Source organism: Furipterus horrens, unplaced genomic scaffold (assembly GCF_987537825.1).
Source record: "Furipterus horrens unplaced genomic scaffold, mFurHor1.1.pri manual_scaffold_3, whole genome shotgun sequence".
Lineage (NCBI taxonomy): Eukaryota > Metazoa > Chordata > Mammalia > Chiroptera > Furipteridae > Furipterus > Furipterus horrens.
Genome location: NW_028327173.1, coordinates 51225981 through 51247950, shown reverse-complemented (window position 1 = coordinate 51247950; position 21970 = coordinate 51225981). Strand labels below are relative to the sequence as shown.

General features: G+C 32.8%; 1 protein-coding gene across 2 annotated transcripts in view; it reads left to right on the top strand.

Annotated features, from left to right (window-relative positions):
- The window catches only part of ANKRD13C (ankyrin repeat domain 13C), a 93137-nt gene that overhangs the window by 26673 nt on the left and 44494 nt on the right, over positions 1-21970 (top strand). For both annotated transcript variants that reach the window (XM_090269610.1, XM_090269609.1), the window contains 4 exons: positions 7737-7841; positions 14641-14726; positions 15914-15959; positions 20989-21055. In XM_090269610.1, coding sequence (XP_090125736.1) covers positions 7737-7841; positions 14641-14726; positions 15914-15959; positions 20989-21055 — 304 coding nt within the window. The remainder of the gene's footprint in view (positions 1-7736; positions 7842-14640; positions 14727-15913; positions 15960-20988; positions 21056-21970) is intronic.

The following is a 21970-nucleotide window of genomic DNA, read 5'->3' as shown; positions in this document are numbered from 1 at the left end:
AAAAATTTAATACCTGTTTGTTCTTTAATTTAAAAAAAGTAGCTCATAGACAGGTGATTTAAAAGGTTTACTTTATCAAGCTATTCCAAGGTGCCATAAAATCTTAGTTATCTGGATTCCCAGTAATCCTGAAAAGAGAGGATTCTAGGCAGCTGATTGGCAACCTTTTAGATGTGTTTGCTAATTTTAAAAACAAAACAAAACATATACTCTTGATTTTTTAAACAGGCTTATTAATATTTAGGACTTTTTTCATGATGATCTAGATGTATTATTATGAAGATCTGTTATTGTTATATAGTATAATGTAGTTGTTAGTATAAACATTTCATCTCATAATATATGCTGATTCCAGGGGTGTTACCAGAACTTGCTTTGTTGAAAAAAACAATTCTGCTAGTTTGGTTTTTAAGTTCCTATGTTTAAGTGAAGCATATGATTTGCAGGATAATTTAATTTTTATTTTAATTCTGTATAAATTGTTGACTCAAATTTTTATTTTTTATGTAGTTATGTGGGTTTTTTTTTTTCCTTCCTGCAAGGAACAGATTAATTTGAGTAATTTATAAGTAAAGAGGTTCATGAAGAGGCTACATATTTTAGAAACTCAAGAAATGGAGACTAGCTACATCTCGGGAAAAGCATAACCAAGACAGTTTGAGGGATCAACTAGTTTTCCTTCCTTCCTTCCTTCCTTCCTTCCTTCCTTCCTTCCTCTCTCCCTCCCTCCCTCCCGCCCTCTCGATCCCTTTATCTATCTATCTATTGTCTATCTCTTTTGGTGTATATGGTATTTTTTGTATATATATATGTAATATTCTCCCTTTTCTTGATTTATTTTTCAGTGTTTACAGATATTGAACATGACCCTAAATAACTGTTCTAGAATCCTAAATTTCCATGACTTTCTGGTTTCAGTGTTTACCAACAACTATTTTAATTTCTTAAGTTCCTGAATTTCTGAGCAAAATGTTTAATTGGTTTAGTTCATCTCAATCCAAGCCTCAGTGGTGAATGACTGGCAAGCTCATGGATTATTTTGGGTATATACTTCTGTGACACGCCCTGGCTGGTTTGGCTCAGTGGATTGAGCATCGGCCTGCGAGCTAAGTGTCGCTGGTTCGATCTTCCAGTCAGGGCACATCAGAGAAGGAAAACTCTGACTCCAAAAAACCTCCGCTGCCTTGCGGCATACCTCTTCAGGGGAAAGGCTAAGGGAGTAAACCCCGACAGAAAATCCGGAGCCAGAGTCCCTAAGGCGGTTTGACGTTGTAGTCAACACCGGCAACTCCTGCGGCGCACCTGAAGCCAAGCTGTATTGACTCCGTCTTTCCCTTGGACCCTTCAGCTGCGAAGAGAGGGGGGGTCTGCTGCATGGGCAACAGCAGCCCCTCCATATCACCCTGCCCAGGCTCTGTAGCTTCAGCTTCACTGGAGAGGACACTCCAGCATCATCGCAAGATGTCGATTCAACACGGGAGGAGACAGATACCGTGTCACTCCCGAGTCGGACTGCACAGCCATTCTCGGCGGTGCAGATAGACTCTTAAGAAGCTACACCATCGTCTCTCGAGACGGACGGCTGCCGACGACGACGACACTTCTGTGACATTAGTTCTAGCTAGGCTGGCCTGGGGTGAGACTTGGAGGTAGGAGAGGGAATCAGAAGTAGAGAGGAAGAATGTTTAGTTTAGGAGGAGTGTGAGTAGGGCAGGCCATGATGGTCATCTCTAGTAGAGCTACACTGGTGAACATATATCAGATATAGCTGGCTAAATATGAGCAATAAAAACTTGTTTTTTTCCAAAGGACATTGAACAGAACTTTAGAAAATAACTGAAATGTAGCCATCATGTACAATATACTAGATCGATTTTTTTAGTGCTTTATACTTATATAGTCATTTAACATCACCACCATTATCCCCATTTTACAAAGGAAAAACACTTAGCTCTGAGAAGTGAAGCACCTTTTCCAGAGTAAAGTAACAGAATTTTGACTTGAACTCGGAGTATCTGGCCCTAGAGCTTGGGTACCTATCATGCTGAACTGTCTTGTTCTCTTTTCACTGAGAACCATTAAAACAAAAACCAATATAATGTATATCAAAGTTAGCTAACATGCTTTCCTCCAATTTTCATGCAGACATAGTTAATTAGACACCAAGTCTGATTACTATCTTAAAATTTGCACTTTAATAGTAAGTATGGATTTACCAGGATTTCAATGTGAAATGAGGCATATCTTCCGTCCCGCATCTAAGTGTTCTGACGTTAGGTGGAGGTGTTGTTATGCTTCATCACAGGTTTGTATCAGCCTGTGCAAAGTGTGTTTCACAGAACATTGGTTTCATGAGTCGGACTGCACAGCCATTCTCGGCGGTGCAGATAGACTCTTGAGAAGCTACACCATCGTCTCTCGAGACGGACGGCTGCCGACGACGACGACGACGGTATTTCCAGTAAAATAGTGTCTCTAGATCTTATCAATTCGGAAAAATAGTGAGTTAGTAAGTATTAAGCAGCTTTTTTTTTTTTTATTGTGAACCTTCTTATAACTTTGACATGCTAATATGCAGTGACTCTCTGAGTTGTTGGGACAGCTCTTGGATAGAGTCATTGTTCCTTACAGTTGTATGATGTTTTCTTTTTTTCACATGTATCTTGAGATACTAGAATTCTGTGGAACATATTTTGGGAAACAGATGATTCGTGACCTGCAAATAATGTTGATATTTGCTCTTTCCAAGTCCTTTTCATAATAGAGTAGGTTCAGCAATTAATGTACTGACCCATTTACATTTTGTCCATTTATATTTTTCCACTTGTATACATTTTTTGTTTTTGCTTTTTTTTTTATGGCCTTTTAATATTTTTTGGTGTTTGGTTGCACAAGTGTGAAATGGAAATGTGTAATAGAAGGTAAAACATCTACCTTAATTCTGTAAATTAATTTTGCATCATACCATTAATTGTTTGGCCTGCCGTTTTTTATTTTCTCATTTAGAGATATAGTATACCTTTTGTAATTTCATTGTTGAGGGGACACTTTCTGTTTTTTATATTTCTTTGTAAGCATAGTATAAATTCCTAGGGGATTCGAATAATATTTATTGATTGAGTTAAAGAGAGGATTGTCATAGGACTTTTATAGTTTTATTTACTTCTTTCACCCATCCTACTGAATAACCTTACTTTTTCACCTTCAAAGTCTGATTTTTCTGAACTTCTGGGTTCATTGATCATGTTGGCCATGCTGGCAGGGAAGTTTTTGAACTGTGGATTTTAGTTAAAATGAATTGTACTTAAGGAAGATTGAAGGAATCTTTAGGAGTTGAAATAGAAAACTAATCTTTAATTCTTATACTTTTGGTTAGATATCACAGATATGTTCTTCAGACCAGTTGCTGAACTTTTAATTCATTCTCAATCATTTTTGAATGTGCAATTAAAATTTTCTTTTCCTCAGATAAGTCTGGGATTATTTAAACTCTCATAAGGGTTTCTATGGATGTTCTTTTTTGTTTCCAGCTATCCTATTGATCCCATACACTCTCCTTATATTTTATCACTTTTATAGTTTTACTTATTCATATGTGATGTCTGTTCCTCATGATTTCATTTTGTCCACCCTACTCCAGTTTTAACTTCTTTGTGTAACATTTATGCATTCTTTAAGCCTTAATGCCTGGTTGTTAACTACCTTGCTTTTTTGATCAATTTTGAAATCACAGAGAGAAGGCATTTGATCCAGTTTTTTTTTTTAAATGTATGAAACTATGTAATAGGTCATTGGCATATCTGTGATTATCTGACCTCTCCTTAGTTGCTCATTTCTGTGTCAGTTGAGTTGTAACTGGTGAGTGAAGGGCACCAGTTCAGCAGGGTCTGTGATGTATCGGAAAACATATGTATAAATAAATCAGATTAACTCTATACCTTAATTTACACAGTCGAGATACAGCTTTAGATACTGTTGTACATCTTGCTTATTAATATTTTTAAATTAAAAATTTTCTTTAATGATTTTTAAGTTATTAATAAATGCTTGTTGAAATAATTGAAATAACACAGAACAAAGATGTACACAGGTGGGCAAAAGTAGGTTTACAGTTGTGAGTGTGCCTAACACAGAGTTAATAAAGTTATTGTAATAATCATAACCTGCATGTCTTTTTCCATACAGATGACTGTAAACCTCCTTTTGTCCACCCCTTGTATGAAAGCATCACATCTCCTTGTTTTTACTGATGTAATTAACATTAATAGCTTAATGAGTATTCTTGCACACCTTCCTTCATATAACATATACTAGAGGCTTAGTTTGTTTTTAACTGAAGTTAAATTACTACATACAGTACTTTGCCATGTTTTTCTTTTCACTCAAATGTTTATCATAAAATACTTTTACAAGTCTGTAGATACCTATTCATGTTTATGCTTCCCTAACTTCTTTACATGTGCACACATACACACATGTTTGTATAAAACCCTATGGCAGGTTTCTTGAGGGGAAGGCCCATCTTATTTATTTATTTGCTTATGAAAATTATTTTTATCTGGCCTATCATTTTCTGTCCTTATTAACCCCCTTCTCCCAATAACATGGTAACCCATGTTAACCTGCTGGATTATTCTATACTTTTCTTCATTTTTATAAACTGTTATATACAAATATGTGTTTATGTATCTAAACACACACTCATCTATGTAGTTTTTTAGTTATTCCTGTTAAAAATGGCATTATAATACTCTTCTCCATTATCACTTAGCAGTATAATGTGGACATTCCTTTAAGTCTATTTGGGATAGGCTAAATTCATTCCTTTAAAAGTTTTTTATATTCTTTTATTATTTTAACACTTGATTATGAAAAATTTCAAATATATGGAAAAACTTAAAGATTATCACAATGAATATTGAAATACTCTCCATCTAGGTTCAATAATAGTTAACATTTTATCATATTTACATTATCTTTTTATTTATCTTAGCATGTTATATATATATTATTGTTGCTGTACCATTTGAAAAGTAGATGTAGACATAATGACATTTTACTACCAAATACTTCATTATGCATCCTTTAGGGACATTCTTCTTCATAACCGTGATATAATTATCACACCTAAGAAAATTAATAATATTGGTATAATAGCTGAAATCTAATTCAGATTTGATTTTTTTCAGTTTCAAAAAATGTCTTGTATAGGTGTTTTGTATTGAACCAAGACATAATTAAGATTTACTCATTGCATTTGTTTGATATGTCTCTATTTTAATCTAGAAAACTTTGCTCAGCTTTTTTCTTCCTCTTTTATACTTATTTGAAGAGTCCCTCATCTCGGATTTACCTGATTATTTTCCCATGATATTATTTAACTTTTTTAAAATTTTGTATCTTTTCTGTAAAATGAAAATTAGTGATAGAGGCTTAATTAGATTCAGGTTAAATATTTTTGGAAATAATACTGCATAAGCAATGTTATGTATTTTATTATATTGCATCACATTAGGAAACACATAATGTCCAGTATCTCACTATTAATGCCACTAAATTTGTTCACTTGTTTAAGAGATGATCTCCAGATAGCTCCACTTTGAAAAAACATTTTTTCTGTTTATAATTTGTAAATAATCTTGGGATGATATTTTGGTATAAAGTGACTATCTAGTTTTCCAGCACATAGCTTTTTACCTAGTGGCTTTAGCATTGATTGAGGACATTTTCCTAAATCAGTTATTACATTGGGGTTATAATATGATGATTTTAAAATTTTATTTTTTGTTTGTAGCTTTCTAATTTTTAAAAATGTATTTTAAAATTATAGTTGACATGCAGTGTTATATTAGTTTCAGGTGGACAGCATGTAATTAGACATTGATATACTTTACAAAGTGCTCACCCCAATAGGTCTCGTATCCACCTGGCACCATATGTAGTTATTATCATATTATTGTCTATATTCCCTGTGTTGTCCTTTATATCCCCATGACTATTTTTATAACTGGTAATTTTTCCTTCTTAATTCCTTTTTCTCATTTCTCCAACCCCCCTCTCACTTGGCGATCATCAGTTTGTTCCTTATATCTATGAGTTTGTTTCTGTTTCTTTTGTCGTTGTTGTTCATTTATTTTGTGTTTTTAAGCACAGTCATATGTTATTCGTTTTGCTTTGTCTGATTTAATCCACCTTGTATAAAACCCTCTAGGGTCCATACATATTCTTTCGAATGGTAAAATTTCATTCTTTTTTTGTGGCTTATTAACATTCCATTGTATATATGTATCACATCTTTATCACTTCATCTATCAGTGGGCACATAGTGTGGTTTCGTATCTTAGCTATTATAAGTAACACTGCAATGAACATAGGGGAGTATATATCTTTTTGAATTAGTGTTTTGGATTTCTTAAGATAAATACCCGAAGTGGAATTGCTGAGTCTTATGGTAGTTATCTTTTTATTTATTTTTTGTCTTCTCTTTTGTATTTTGATGTCATTTGGGCATATCATTTATTTTTTGTTTAGTGTGTTATGCATATCCATTCTTTTTGATTCTCACTTTCCTAAATGGCTAACCATCTAAGCTGGCTCCTTTGTCCTTTTGATATAACTCTAATCTTAAAAAATGGCTGCATATTACTCTAGTAATGTAGATGCATCACTTAGTTTTCAGTATATTTGTCATAATAAACAATGTCAAAATAAACATTTTTGTACATATATTTTATATAATACTAGCAGACTTTCCAAACATCTCTGTGAAATTTCTGTATATATTTTACTTTATACTAATAAAATTTCCTGCCATTATAGGGATTCTTTTTAGTCTTTTAGTGCTCTGCTTCCTCTGTCTCAGCTCACCTGCATTACAGTGTCATCACATCTTTATTTTCTTCAGAGAACTTATCTGATTTTTTTCTTAACTTACTAGTTTACTTATTGGCTTCTAATATAGTGTGTACACTCTTTGATAGCAAGATCTTATTTTCTCATTGCTTATATCCAGGACCTGTTACTTAGAAATAGCATTTAATAGGCATTTGGTAAATATTTGCTGAATGGCTGATTGAATGAATGAGTCATTCATTTAGGAAATTTAGATTTAATAGCCATCCTAAATTTCCCTTATTCTCAGTTTTGAACGTTTCAACCTGTTAGTACCCTTCACACTTCTAATTTCTACAGTTTTTTTAACCTATAGAAGGGTTTATACCTTAGACTTCTTTTGAATACTAGAAAAACTATCCAGATTTGTCCTTGTGATCATAAACAAATTATTGTCCTTTTTTAACTAAAAGAAATGTAAAAATTAAAAAATAAAGGTTTGTAGAAATATTCTTTTTGAAAACACATTTTTCTGAAATAAACGAGCTTTTCCTTTGATATTACAGACAAATTATTTTTGTTTATGTCAATTACTCTTGAGGTTCTTGGGTTATCTTTTAGAGTAGAAAACATTCTCAAAAGACTCTTGAGAACAATTATTAGGGACATAATCCTTTCTTTGCAGAGATCCAGTTTATTTTTAGAATGGATATTACTGAATCACAGGATCTGAAATAACCTGGTTTAGATACATAGGAATTTAAAACATTATTTAATTCTCCATAATACAGTATTTATTTTATAGATCATTTATTTAATTTGGTTTCTTGAATTTTTATATAACTTTTATATTGAGATGCTGAAACATGCATGATGTTTGATATTATTACCACCCTGTGTTTCAGAATGTGCCCATTTACTTCTGGCTCACAATGCTCCAGTAAAGGTGAAAAACGCTCAGGGATGGAGCCCGCTGGCGGAAGCCATCAGCTATGGAGACAGACAGATGAGTAAGCAATATAAATTCCTATCGCTGTCTAGTCTGAAAATACGGAGTGATGCATTTGAAATATTCTTCATTTAATGTAACTTTCAATATGAACGGTTTGTAGTTATTTATAAACAAAGATGAATTATTAGGAGCTTGATCACTGGGTAATACACAAGAAGAATTGAGGTATTAAAGCTAAAAATACGTTTATTTTTCTTTTTTTACAGCATTCTGCTCTACTGGTATTCTTTGATATTTTTAAAATTCATTTAGAATGAAGAACTTTTTAAACACATTGAGACCTGACTGAACTTTCTGGCAATTGTTTAAGTTTTTAGAAGAGTAATTGGAACTGAAAATAATCAGTGTTTTAGTAATAGTTATCTATCTGCTTTAATTGCTGAAAGTGAGGAACAAGTCTGTCTCCGTTTTAGTCTTTAGAGAATTTCTAAAAATATGTCACATACATTTTTCACAATATATGGAGTGTCCAGTTATTCCACTCTCCCTCCTCTTATAACTGTTTTTGTTTTTGTTTTTTCTAGCTTCATATATGGGTCCTATTTTGTTAAACACTTCTCAATAGTTGAAAACTATAAAATTTAAATCTGGATGAATGAGAATATTATCTTTCTGGTAATATTATCTTTTATCCTTTGAGGCTGAAAATGATCACTTCAGTCTAGCTTTGTAGCAGGAACTATAAAAATTTTTGGCAGTTTTAATAAAGAAATGCATAACATTAAACACTCCTAGGATATTACGGGGATTTAGTTTCATTTTTGATATTGAGTTTTGTGCTCTTATAAGCTTTTTCTTATGTTTCATCTTTACATGTAATCCACATATTACATCTTTGTGGAATTTCTGAACACCTTGGGCAACTTTTAATGGTGAAGTTAGATTTGGGTTTAAGATTTAATGTGAGATAAAATTGTGATATTTTAACAACTATATGAGTATATATATAGTTATTCATTGAGAGTTGTCCTCCTGGACAAGCATCAAGAGACCCTTATAAGAGCAAGAAACTATACTAACTCTCGAATTGTTTCAGGGAAAAGATAAAAATATACAGCTCTGAGGAGCTGAGAGTGAATTCAGAGTTGCAGCAATTGGTCTGAAGGAACTTGCTCTAATATTTCTAAACAATTAGCAGAGCGGAGAGGAAGCCAGAGGACTTCTTGGATTTCTGACCCAAGTTGAGACTTCCATGACTTTCAAGAATTCTGCTATTCAGCATTAGTGAATATCTGCCAAGTCCTTACTATAAGCATGTGTGTATAATAAGATGTAGAGAGTGAAGACATGTCTTTTACTCTTTAGTAATTCATAATCTATGGGAAGGCCAGTAAACAGAATTTTCTAGGAAAATCAGTGACTGGATATTTAGTAATAAATTTTAATGTAAAAATTGAGGCACATAGTATAATAATAAGGCATGTTTTTAAAGTGATTCCTATAGAATGATATCTTAGATAACACATTCTGAGTAGTATCCCATTGTCAATCATTTATATAATTGTATATCCATATAATTGTATTTATAATGGTGTTAAACATGTCTATACTTTGAAATGTTTTAATTACTGTGATTAAGTTTTTGGTTATTTAGCTTATGTCACATTAAAATTTTCTGGGCATAGAATATAAATTATTAGTGAAAACTCTGTGACCTGTTTGTCTTTTGGGTCTGATTTCTACTAATATTTTTGTACTACAGAACAGCAAGCAAATGCTAAATTTCTTGTCAGAGACTATTTAGAATTGTTTTCTTTAAAATTAATAAAGTTTCAAGATTATGTTGCTTTCTGTCTTATAATGGTTACTGGGTTAACACTGGTCAGTTTAGGCCATTATCAGGGAGAGGGGGATACAATATACAAGTCATTTTCTAACTTATTCCTCTCTTCAGCTTTCCTCTGATCTGGATTGCTAGTTTCTTATACACACTGAAACCTAACTGTCTTTCCAGGAGTTGCCTAGTTTGTACAGATTTATGTTATGATATGTGTGTTATGGTAGTTTAAGGAATTATATCAGCCTCTCTCTCATTTTCATAGCACATCAAAGATCAGCTTGGAGGGAGACAGCAGTGCATATTGGTTTGCAGTATTGTCCAGAACTGGTAGTCATTTTCATTTGGGTTTCAACTTTTATTTCTTCTTGGGAGATGTCTTTCCTCAACTCCTGGAGTAGATTAACTTCCCCTTTTTATCCATTTTGAGATAGGCCACCCTTTTCCTTTGCAGTACTCAGCATACTTCTAATTACTTGTTCAGCAATGCCTGTTCCCTGCTCTGTATCCTGCTGACGGAAGCTTTGTGAAGACTCAAGTCCTATACAGGTTATCTTATTCATCCTTTTATCTCTGGTTCCCAGACATTACCTGGCACATATATTTGTTCAATGAATTAATGAAGAAATAAATAAAAACAGCAAACAAAATTTGAGACTACTTACCAGGAATTAAAGTTTTTCTGTAAATTATTAGGATTTTTGTTTACCATAACTCTGAGTTGTCCAAAACTTTATAATATTTTTTCTTATAAAAAAGTAATGATGTTAATTATAGAAAATTAGGAAATTATAGAGCAAAAAAGGAAATAATTTTACCAAGAGATAACCACTGTTAATATTTTATTATATATATTCTTTAGTTTCTTTTTCTGGTCATATTACTCTTTTATTTAAAATCCTTTAAAAATTTCTATACTTAGAATGAAGATCAAAATCTCTAACTTGGTTTACAAGATTCAGAATGATAATGTTATGTTTTCATCTTCCTTCTCTTGTTCTTTCTACATGTCAGCGTAGATAGGCTTTTAGTTTGTCATATTCACACATCCTTCGCCTTCTGTCCCAACTTCTTATAATTGTTCAGATCTCATTTCCAGTACAAGGGATCCTTCTCTGCATGCGGTATGTCAGAACTCTACCCATCACTCCCATTAGGCAGTAAGCTTCATTAGAGCAGAGTTTGTCTTAAATATCGACCAGATGCCTTTGAAACATAGTAGGGATGTGCCATTAGCTTTGGCATTGAGGAATTCGTTGTAGTTTAGGGAAGGAGAGCAATGAATATTCTGTAGCCTGCTGAAGCATATACAAAGTACTAGGGTGAAACAGTGGAGGGAGAAAGTAATTCTGGTTTTTGCAAGGTGTTGGTTATTTGAGTGGACTCTCAACAGATTTTAGGATTTAATAAAGTGGGTAAAGACATTCTGGCCCACAGGAGCAGAATGCATGCAAAGCCTGGAAATGTGCAGAACAACAAGGCATGTTTTAGAGAACTGTATTCAGCGCGGGTTCCTAAAGGAGGCTACCAGGCAAACGTGGGTGAGGGGATGTAGAGTCGTTTGGAAGATGAAGTCGTAATGGTAAAGGGGACACACAGACTGCTTTATGTGCTATTCAAGGTTTTAATCTCAATCTCCAGTCACTGCAAAATTCCAGAAGACTTTAAAGTGGGGATTGAGATTATTGAATAAAACCCAAGCCCCCCTTTTTTTTTTCTGGTGAGCATTAAGGAAAATGTTAAAAAAAAACTTCTTTTAATTGTATTTTTTTCCATTACCATTTAATCTCCTTATGCCCCCTTCCCCCCTGCAGTCGTCACACTGTTGTCCATGTCCGTGAGTCCTTTTTCATATTTGCTCGCTCCTTCCACCCCCTAAAAAACCCAAGACGTTTTAATTGAGCAAGAGGCAATAGGTTTTTAGAAAAAAATCTTTTCATGGAATGTGGAAATCTTGTTTTAAAGAAGAGACACTGTGTTTAGAGTACTAAGAGGTAGATTAGAAAGATAATCACCCTTTGCCAATTCTCGAAATAATCTCCAGCATAGTGATAGAAGGATTATGAGTAACTCCAAGAACTCTTATCGTGGGTTAATGGTGATCTCATTAATTAATTGATATATAGACTCGTCGTCGGCAGCCGTCCGTCTCGAGAGACGATGGTGTAGCTTCTTAAGAGTCTATCTGCACCGCCGAGAATGGCTGTGCAGTCCGACTCGGGAGTGACACGGTATCTGTCTCCTCCTGTGTTGAATCGACATCTTGCGATGGCGCTGGAGTGTCCTCTCTAGTGGAGCTGAAGCTACAGAGCCTGGGCAGGGTGATATGGAGGGTCTGCTGTTGCCCATGCAGCAGACCCCCCCTCTCTTCGCAGCTGAAGGGTCCAAGGGAAAGACGGAGTCGATACAGCTTGGCTTCAGGTGCGCCGCAGGAGTTGCCGGTGTTGACTACAACGTCAAACCGCCTTAGGGACTCCGGCTCTGGATTTTCTGTCGGGATTTACTCCCTTAGCCTTTCCCCTGAAGAGGTATGCCGCAAGGCAGCGGAGGTTTTTTGGAGTCAGAGTTTTCCTATATAGACTATAGAAGGAGTAATAGTATTGGATTTAATTAATTAGGTGTTAAGCTTGATGAGTTCAAGTGATCTGTGATAAATTCTGGAAGAACTGTTGAAGTAGAAAGTAGAAAATAATTAGGGCTGTAGAAAGAAGTGGAGGGCAGAAGATACAGATTTAAGTAATGCTTGGAGCAGTAGGGTGTAGTTTCAGAAGCTTTAGGAACAATAAACTGAAAACTTTAAAAATACTTTATATGGGAGAAGGAAAAAAAGTTAAATTAATTGTGGTTTATTGGAGTTCTTCATTTGAGTTTTTGAATGAATTCAATCGAATACCATCCAAACCCTCTAAAGCTAATTTTATCTTCATTATCAATGTTAAGATTCTTACAATATGGAAGTACAAATACTGAGACCTAAAAAACATACTGGTGATTTTGTATAATTGCATTCTGAATGTTTCTGCTTTCATAAGAAAGTTTGAGTTGATGTAATTTTTTAAATGGGAAGTCTCAAAAAAACAAGAATCTCTTTTGCATATATTACTGTGCTATATATTTATTGTTGTCACTACCTTTTTAATAATTTTTGGTCATTTTTATGTCATTTTGTGTTATTTACTGAATGCCTTCAGTCAGTTACAAAACAACATACTTAGTTAATGCTTTCCATTAAGGTAACTTTTCAATTAAGGGATTGAATTATTTTCATTTTTTACATTCAGTAGAGGTCCATTTCAATTTGAAGGCAAGAGAGGTTGGATAGATTCAGACTATTTGGATTTCACAGACCGGAAAATTCAGGATTAATGCAGAATACCTAACATTTTTATTTTAGCATATAGAGCTTAAAAAAAAAAAAAGAATAACTTTCTTCTGTGATTTTATTTTTAAAAGATAGTTTGAAACCAAAAATAGGAGAAAGAATAGTTCTTGAATTGAAATAATATGCAATTTATAAAGAAAAAGAACCATTCTAGTTCCCAAATTTTTAATTTTGCTGAATATCACTAGAAACTGGAACAACTGGGCACTGAAATGTAGACTCGTATTTGGGAACTGTTGACCTAGTTCACAGAGCTAGTTTATACGTGAGACTGGAGCTCATGTTCTCTGACTTCTAGGTCTCGGCCTCTTGTGTTCCCAAAGACCTTTAGTAATTTAAACATTGTTCTTTGCTTTTTCACTTTTTAAACTATATTGGAGTAATTTATTGTTAGACCTGTGGTTAAAAATAAGAATACATTTTAGGCCTTTTCCTAATTTGGCCTATGTGGAAAAATCAAATCTGGTCCAAGCTTTCACTACTGACTTATTTCTGTTCCTTTCTTTCTTTCTTTCCTTCCTTCCTTCTTCCTTCTTTCTTTCCTTCCTTCCTTCCTTCCTTCCTTCCTTCCTTCCTTCCTTCCTTCCTTCCTTCCTTCCTTCCTTCCGCTTCTGTCTGTATTCCCCATAAGGCTTGACATACTTTATAAGAATGCATACTGTAAAATAGAAAAACAATAGTATTTATATATATATGTATATGAAAAAACATGTCAGGAGCAGGAGAAAATCTGCATGTGTTGATGTATGAGTATACATTTTTAAAAAAATGTCAATGCACATTTTTCTATCTTCTTATTTTTGCTGGCCTTAATTAATTTAAGTCTAGTATTTTCACTTATTTTAATAAATGTTAGGTAATGTCTGATTTTTGCTAGTCAATTTTAGACCTGCATTCTAATAGACAAAAACTATATTTACTTAATTGTAAGCATAGTAGTAAGAATTTATATTGAGGCTTTACAGTAACTCTGTACAATAGCTTTGACTTTATTCTTATTTGACAAATTAAAAAAAAAAAAAACAAGTTTGGGGAACTATAGTAAGTTGTTCAAGTTTACACAGCTAATAAATAGTAAAGCTCGGGTTTGCACTTAACATATTATAATCTCAATCTCTTAACTATTGAGAAGACACTAAGGGGACCTTCAGGTTTTATTAAATTCAGAAGTTATTTTCACAGAATAGGATTTATATATATATATTTTCAATATTAGTAATATGTAAGAATACAACCTCTAGTGAAAAAAGAACAGGTACACCTGGTAACAATTGCAGGTAATTCTGTTTTTTAGAAAAGTGGTATTCAATTGGATTTCTGAGACCTGTTTTTGAGATCTTTTAGATCAGTATTACCACAGGACATTGCATCGTATGACTGAGATTGATAAATCTTGGCTCAGTCAGGTAAATTCCTACTGAAAAATAAAAACTAGGAAAACTAGTGTGAATGAACAGAAATGGATGTTGGAGTGTCTCTTATCAATTTTCCTTTGGGATCATACATTTCTACTAAATTATTTGCTAACTTATACACAATATCTGTATCTCTCAATATATCTGTATAAAAGCCAGTGATGTTTTCTAGCAAGGTGAAATCTATTTTAAATTAATTTCTTTTTCTAATTTTGTATCTTAGTTACAGCTCTTTTAAGGAAGCTTAAGCAGCAATCCAGAGAAAGTGTTGAAGAAAAACGACCTCGATTATTAAAAGCCCTGAAAGAGGTAGGCTATGTTTCTTTGCTGATTTTGCATCCCAAAAATAATTGTAAGTGTACTTTTAAGCATTTTTTTAGTACAGTTTAATTTCTCAATAATAATTAAGGGTCAAAACATGGTATAAATCCTGCTTAAATTAAGCAATAATAACATAACAAAATACTCTCATTATGATGTATAAATGTATCTTATGGGAAGCACCATTTACTTTGAACTAGGAAGGTAGATAAAGAATTACTGCTTTTAGTACATTAGGTGAGAGCTCCAAAAAATAAAATTAATTAATGGCCATGATTTTTCTTTGTTCTTTGGATTAGAAGATTCTCTAAGCTGAAGCTGCTGCTCCTAGTAGGAGCAGTTTGCAGCTTCCTTAGATGACAAACTCTTTTTGTGTCCTACCTCATGATAGCAGGAGCTGGGGGTGCTGGCACAGAAAGAGAGGTTGACTTTTTGATATTTTCTTCTGTATTTTTGATGCCTAAGAGAACTGTGGGAGAAAAATTGACCTATGTAGACCTATGATGATGACTGTGTCTTCTCCTAAGTATGCTTTTTTATTTTTTGAGATTGCAAGGGATAATTTTTGGGGGAGAATATTTGATCGTAATAGTCTCCCTAAGAGTTATAGTCTTTGGTGTTTAGCTTCTAATTTGTGAAATAAACTTTTTTCTATAGTTCTGATATGATGACATATTTCAGATTTAGTAAATCTTTGTGTTACCACTTTACAAAAAATTTCTATTGCAGTGGGTCATTTTTTTTTTAGACCATTACAAGGCAATACAAACAATCATTTTGGAAATCATTTTTTATAACACTCCTAAAGCTTTTAACTACTTTTATGATAATACTTATTGATATTTCAGTTATGCTGAGAAATGAAATATTTATTGATGTAAATTTAAATGCCTATTGGTTTCAGATATGTTCCTATGTGATTAAAATGTTGTTATAAAATCTACAATGGTGCACATTTTCCTTTGTAGATAAATGTTGTAATTTGTGCTATTATCATTTTTTATTTTAAGTAATAAACATTTTTCCTTTTTTCTTTAACTCTAAACATTGACATTTTTCTGTTCTTGTCTAAAGACCTTTAATGATAAACATTTTTTTAAAAAGCAAAATGTTAAGTAGAGATAACAGCTGTTAACTAAGGTGCATTCAGTAATTCTTCATATTTTATTTCTCAGCTAGGTGACTTTTATCTAGAACTTCACTGGGATTTTCAAAGCTGGGGTAAGAGTGTGCTATGTTTTACTATAAAATATGTACACATGCAGAATTGCAAGTGCAAAGAACTATTATATAGAAATGTTAACATAACAAATTTGATACTTGCCCTAAGGAAAATTAATATTTTCTATCACGTTGAATGTAATGGTTGTAGAGCCCTGAAGCAGTATTTAATTATCTCAAATTTATTAGTAACTTTTATAATTCTTATTTTTAAGATTAAGAAGTCTTCCATTAAAAAAATAAAATGCAGGTTTAAATATTATAATAATTTAATATAAGGAGTTTTCAGAGGGAAGAGAAGTATAATTATCAGATTATCAGATTTTAAATTTAAGGAAGTTTAAAATATAGTACTTGGATCCCTGAATGTGCAGAACTTGGTTAACGTTTGATTTTGCATTCTACTAACTTTCAATCATTCTTGCCACTTTTACTGTATTCTTATAGCTACTGTTTTAGCCTACTATTTAGTTGCACACTGTTTCTATTATTAGGAAAGACTTTAATTTCTAGATATTATACAGTCATTTATTTAACCTTGGTAGGTTTCTCTCTGCCGCATTGTTCAAACAGGAATTTTGATCACAGTGACCTTCACTAGCTAAACAACTATCAAAACAACTAAATTTTGTTTAAAAAACTGCTTTTAATGTAATCTATATATAGGTTGGACTATAATGAGTTTACATGTATTTTTTTAAAGCATCTGAATGAATTTTTATGTTGTAAAGATATTTGAATGCTCAATAATATTTATCCCCCAAATAGTTGTAAAAATAAATCATAAAATAATTAAAAAATTAAATCAGATATTGACAACTATAGAAATCATTGTTAACATTTCATGCTAATACTTTCAAACCATCTTTAATGTTTACAAATGTGTGCATGCACAAATATATACATATATGTATATATACTGAGTATTAGTTTTTTTTATGGACTCATATTATTATGCAATTTGTCATCCTTACTAATATATCACAGGCATCTTACCATAATAGTTGATGAGGAAGTACTTTACTTAATTGAACATCTGCATAATACTGTACAGGCATGGATGATTAAAGTTTTTCTAGTTTGTTTAGTCTACAGATATAAAGTTTTAATCCCTAAAATATTTGTTCTTTCCAAAATTGTTACAACTCTAGATTGTCAGGCAGGTTTTGGCTCCATCAAAACTACACATGATTTTGTTATTTTGATAGGCCTTTATGCTTTATATATCATTCAGAAATCCTGGTGTACTAGACCACTGAGAAAAAAAGAGATTTTGTAGTAGCTTTGTATAATAAAAGAGCTCCAAGTCAAATTGATCTAAAGCCTGAATACGTTTTTTTCACTGTTTTTTATCATCTATATAGACTTTCCCCGTCTTCCTTTGTGATCTTAAACTGAGGTGGTTCCTTGAATATATTGGTTCCTTAACTGATTTTCTTAGTAATATTAGTGGTTTAAATTCTAAAATAGTCATTTATCTTTCAGAGCAAAGTGTTTTAAAATATTTTATTTTTAAATAATTTATTTATTGATTTGTTTGTGTATATATTGATTTATTTATAGAGAGAGGGGAAAGGAGAAAGAGAGGGAGAGAAACATCACTGTGTAGTTGCCTGTCACTCACGCCCCCAACTGGGGACCTGACGTGCAACCTAGTCATCTGTCTTGACTGGGAATCAAGCCAGCGATGCTTGGCTCTCAGGCCAATGTGCAATCCACTGAGCCACAGCAGCCAGGGCTTTAAAATATTTTAAAAGTAACATTTCAGTTATGTGAAGAAATAGAAATGAATGTAATCATTCCTGAAATTGTACATATATTTGTAGTTATTTCTTCGGCAGCCGTCCATCTCGAGAGACGATGGTGTAGCTTCTTAAGAGTCTATCTGCACCGCCGAGAATTTGTAGTTATAAACATATTATAAATGTTGCATAATCAAATTCACGATGCAGCCACTGAGGTACTTGTTGAAAGTATTCTTTGAGAACTTGACTTTGACACAAAAAAGTCCGCACTCCTGTTTAACTGCTGATAAATTTTTTTGTGTGATTTCATGTCAAAACTAGTATCTGGTGGCTAGATTTAGTTTAGACCTTTTGGATTAAAAAACACTTGATAATTTCTATTATTAGATTTGATTATCAAGCTTTAATCTAGACTTTAGGCATGTTTCTTCTCCTTGTCAAAACCACTAATAAAAAAGTCCACCCAGAAGTAAGGGGAATCCAAGAAATACTGACATCCCACGGTTCAGTTTAATTTAGAGGTAGTGGAACACGCACATTCTACTCTTCCTCATGTTGTTATGTTCAGTGTTTTTGGCTGAAACTAGCCTCAGACTTGGTTCAAGTGGGGAGAATAATTGCCCCATCTGTTGTAAAATTTTGTTTTTGCGAGAATGAAATGAAATCATGTTTTTAAAGAAAGCCCTATATATATTGTAAAGTGTTAAATAATTTATAGTATCTGAGTCACTACTTCATATTTAGGATTATGAATATAGCACATTTTAACAGAAAAACTGATAGTTTTAAAAATTTCTTTATCTTGTAATTTATAAAACACCCACCCTGCCCTATATATTTGGTATTGTTATTTGCGTAATATGAATAGAAAACATTAGGCTTACAAACACTAATTAAAATCAGGGAGTAAGTGATAGCAAAACCAAAATTTAAATTTAGAGACTCTTCATTTTTCAGTTCAGTGAATTATGCTATCTTTGGAATACGGTGTTACACTCTCAGATTAAACAGAGATAACTTAAAATATAGACAGCTTAATTGTTCAATTTACACAAGAAAGGAAAAAGTCATCACAGAATTGGGAAAATGTAAATTGCTCTATTTTTAGAATGCATTAATAGCAGAACATTTTTTTGCATGGTACTATTCCTTTTTTTTTCTGAGTATTTTCTTCTGAGTCCCTCAAATCCCCAAGCTTCTTTTTTTCCGTATCCTGATTTTTTATTTTATACTTTATTTTACATAAACATTTAATATCTTTAAATGCTCTTCAAAAAACATTATTTTCAATTACTACAGATATATTTCCTTCCTTCCTAATCCTCACCTGAGGACACATTTTATTGATTTTAGAGAGAGAGGAAGGGAAGAAGAGAGAGAAACATCGATGTGAGAGAGAAACATCAATTGGTTGCACCCCGTACCATCCTGATGGGAGATCAAATCTGCAGCCTAGTTATGTGCCCTGGCAAAGGATTTAACCCACAACTTTCCGGTGCATGGGATGATGGATGCTTTAAACCGAGCCACCCGGCCAGGGCTCTCCTTGTTTTTTTTTTTAAGTGACTTTCTTATTTGCTGCATTAGATTATTTTCTTGATTTATTTAGGCAATAATTTTTGAAATTGTGTTTATGAAAAATTACTTCTACGCTTATTTTTCCTTCCATTCATTTCTTCCTCCTTTTCTGGTTTTTTGATAAGTGGATATTGGTATATAATTCTAAATTTTGTTTCTGTAGGTTACCATACTACTTCAAAGGATGTAAAAAATTAAGTTAAATAAATTTAGAGTGCTGCATTCTTCTAATGACCTTGTTTATGCTACATCAGATACTTGAGGACAGGAAAACTGGATCCCAATTAATGATCGTGAAGGAAGAGCTTTGATCATTTATATAAATTTCTGCTTTTATTGCTCTTCTCAACTTCTTTTGTATCATATCAGGAAAATTTTGAAAAAATTGATCCAGAGAGAGGGGAATGGAGGGAGAAAGAGAGGGAGAGAAACATCAATTAGTTGCCTCCTGCGCGCACGCCACGACTTGGGACTGAAACTGCAGCCCAGGCATGAGCCCTGCCCTGGAATTTAATCCACGTGATGCCCAGCCAACTGAACCACGCTGGCCTGGGCAGGAAGAATTTTTTATCAGAAAATGACTTCTTATATTCTTTGACTAGGGTACTCTTAGAAGGTATTCCATTCTCTTTGGGCAGTAAACTTTTCTTATTTTTGTATAATAAAATGTCTAGAACTGTCGGTATTTGCTGGAAATCATTTTGGATTTAATACCTGGTCATGGTTTTAAAAAGGCATTGAGATATTAAGTGTACCCCCTTAGTGTTGAGTAGAAAATATTGATGCTTTCGAAAAAGTTAACTCAAAAATCAGTGTTTAATTTTTGTTGAAGTTTTTGTTTCTTTCTAACCCAGGTTGATTTATCACCCATTTTGAACACTGAATTTAAAAAAAATATACCTTTAATATAGCTTACACACGCGGGCGCATGCTTGCACACTCACACACTCACATGCACATCTGATATGATCTTAATTTCAGGAATTTTGAGCTTCACATTTTTTTCTTTTTTGGTATGTGGTAGTTTATCACAGCCTATTATGCAGATTTATTTATCATAGAATGACTATCATTCCCCCCAAATATAGTAGATAATAAGTAACAAAAAACTTCCAAAAGATAGCTGTGATATGAATGTGAGCAACACTGGAATGTAGACACATATAGGTAAATAGTATGGTTCCATTGTATAGATTTTGAAACTGAGGCACAGTATGCTTAAGTAACCAAGGTCACATATTTGGAATTCAAACTCAAATTTAATTATTTAGCTTTAAAAATGTCTCTTCCTGTTATATACATTACTTTCTATTATTTAATCACATTCTATTTAAAAGATCAGATGGGATTCAGGGGCATCTAATTATTCCTTCAGGAAGGGTTAGTTACCACAGGGCATTGTTTTTCTCATCTATAATAATATTCTGCAATACATACCCACAAGTAACATATCAATCTGCTACTGTGTTGGAGGATGGATTAAGGTGGTGGTGGTGGTGGTGAACTATGCAGCAAACACAATTAAATAGTAGATACTTAAAGTTGCTCAAAATTGCTTTATAAGGTGGTAAAATACTATTTTAAAGGAAATTATTATAATTTTGATAAATTTCTAAAATGTTTGCATTGCTCTTCTAACTAAAAAATTTGTAATATTTCAGAACTTTAGGTGGTTAATTTTTACCTTTTCTTTTTAAAAAATACAGTGCCTTTACTTTCCCGAATTCTGCCTTCTGATGCATGTAAAATATACAAGCAAGGCATCAATATCAGGTAAGGTGACTAGATTTTTTTTTCTGAGTAATGGAAAATTGAGATTTAGAGGAAGCTTTTCTTTTTTTTCTGTAGTAATAGCTCACATTTGGATGTAGCATTTTATAACTTAAACATTCTGTAATATATTCACAATATTTTATCCCATTTGAGACATATTACAGATAATCAAAGACATAAAATCTTGACTAAAACGAAGGTATTGTTCTTATTCAACTACAGAGTATCTAGAAGGCAAACAGAGTGAAGATCATGGTGTAATACTAAGGAGATTTAAGATGGTCATCTCCCTGGTCCTGGCTTTTTAAGGAATAAGGGGAGCACAAAGAGGACCTAATTATTTTTTTTCTTTCCCTCTTATACACTTCTCTCCTATCTACCCATCCATGAATCTATTCATTCACTTATTCAGCCATTTATAATCTATTCTACTGAACTCTTTAAGGCTAATTTTAATTTTCTTCTGTTTCCTTTTAAAATGAAATTGATGGTTTGACCTTATGGGAAATTATTTATTTTACTCATTTTAGCATTTTACTTTTATCATTCCTTATATCTTTAGCTTTATGTTACTGTAGGTCTATTTATAAATTAAGTATATGGAAGCTATATATAATGCCAACTCATATATATATATATATACACCTGTATATTAGTATATTTATAAATTGTATATATAAAATATTATATATGTATGACTTTATACATTTCCAGAATATTAATTTGAATATTTAAGGGTCTAGAACTGGAAATGTCTTGAAATATTATTTCATATAAACTGTTCTATAGATGAGAAAGTTCAGAGAACTGAAGTGATTTTTAAAGGAGCATATTGCCAATGAATAACTGAGTCAGGACTCAATTTCCTGTCATTTCCCACCATGTCACAAGGCAGAAATTTTTAAAAATCAATTC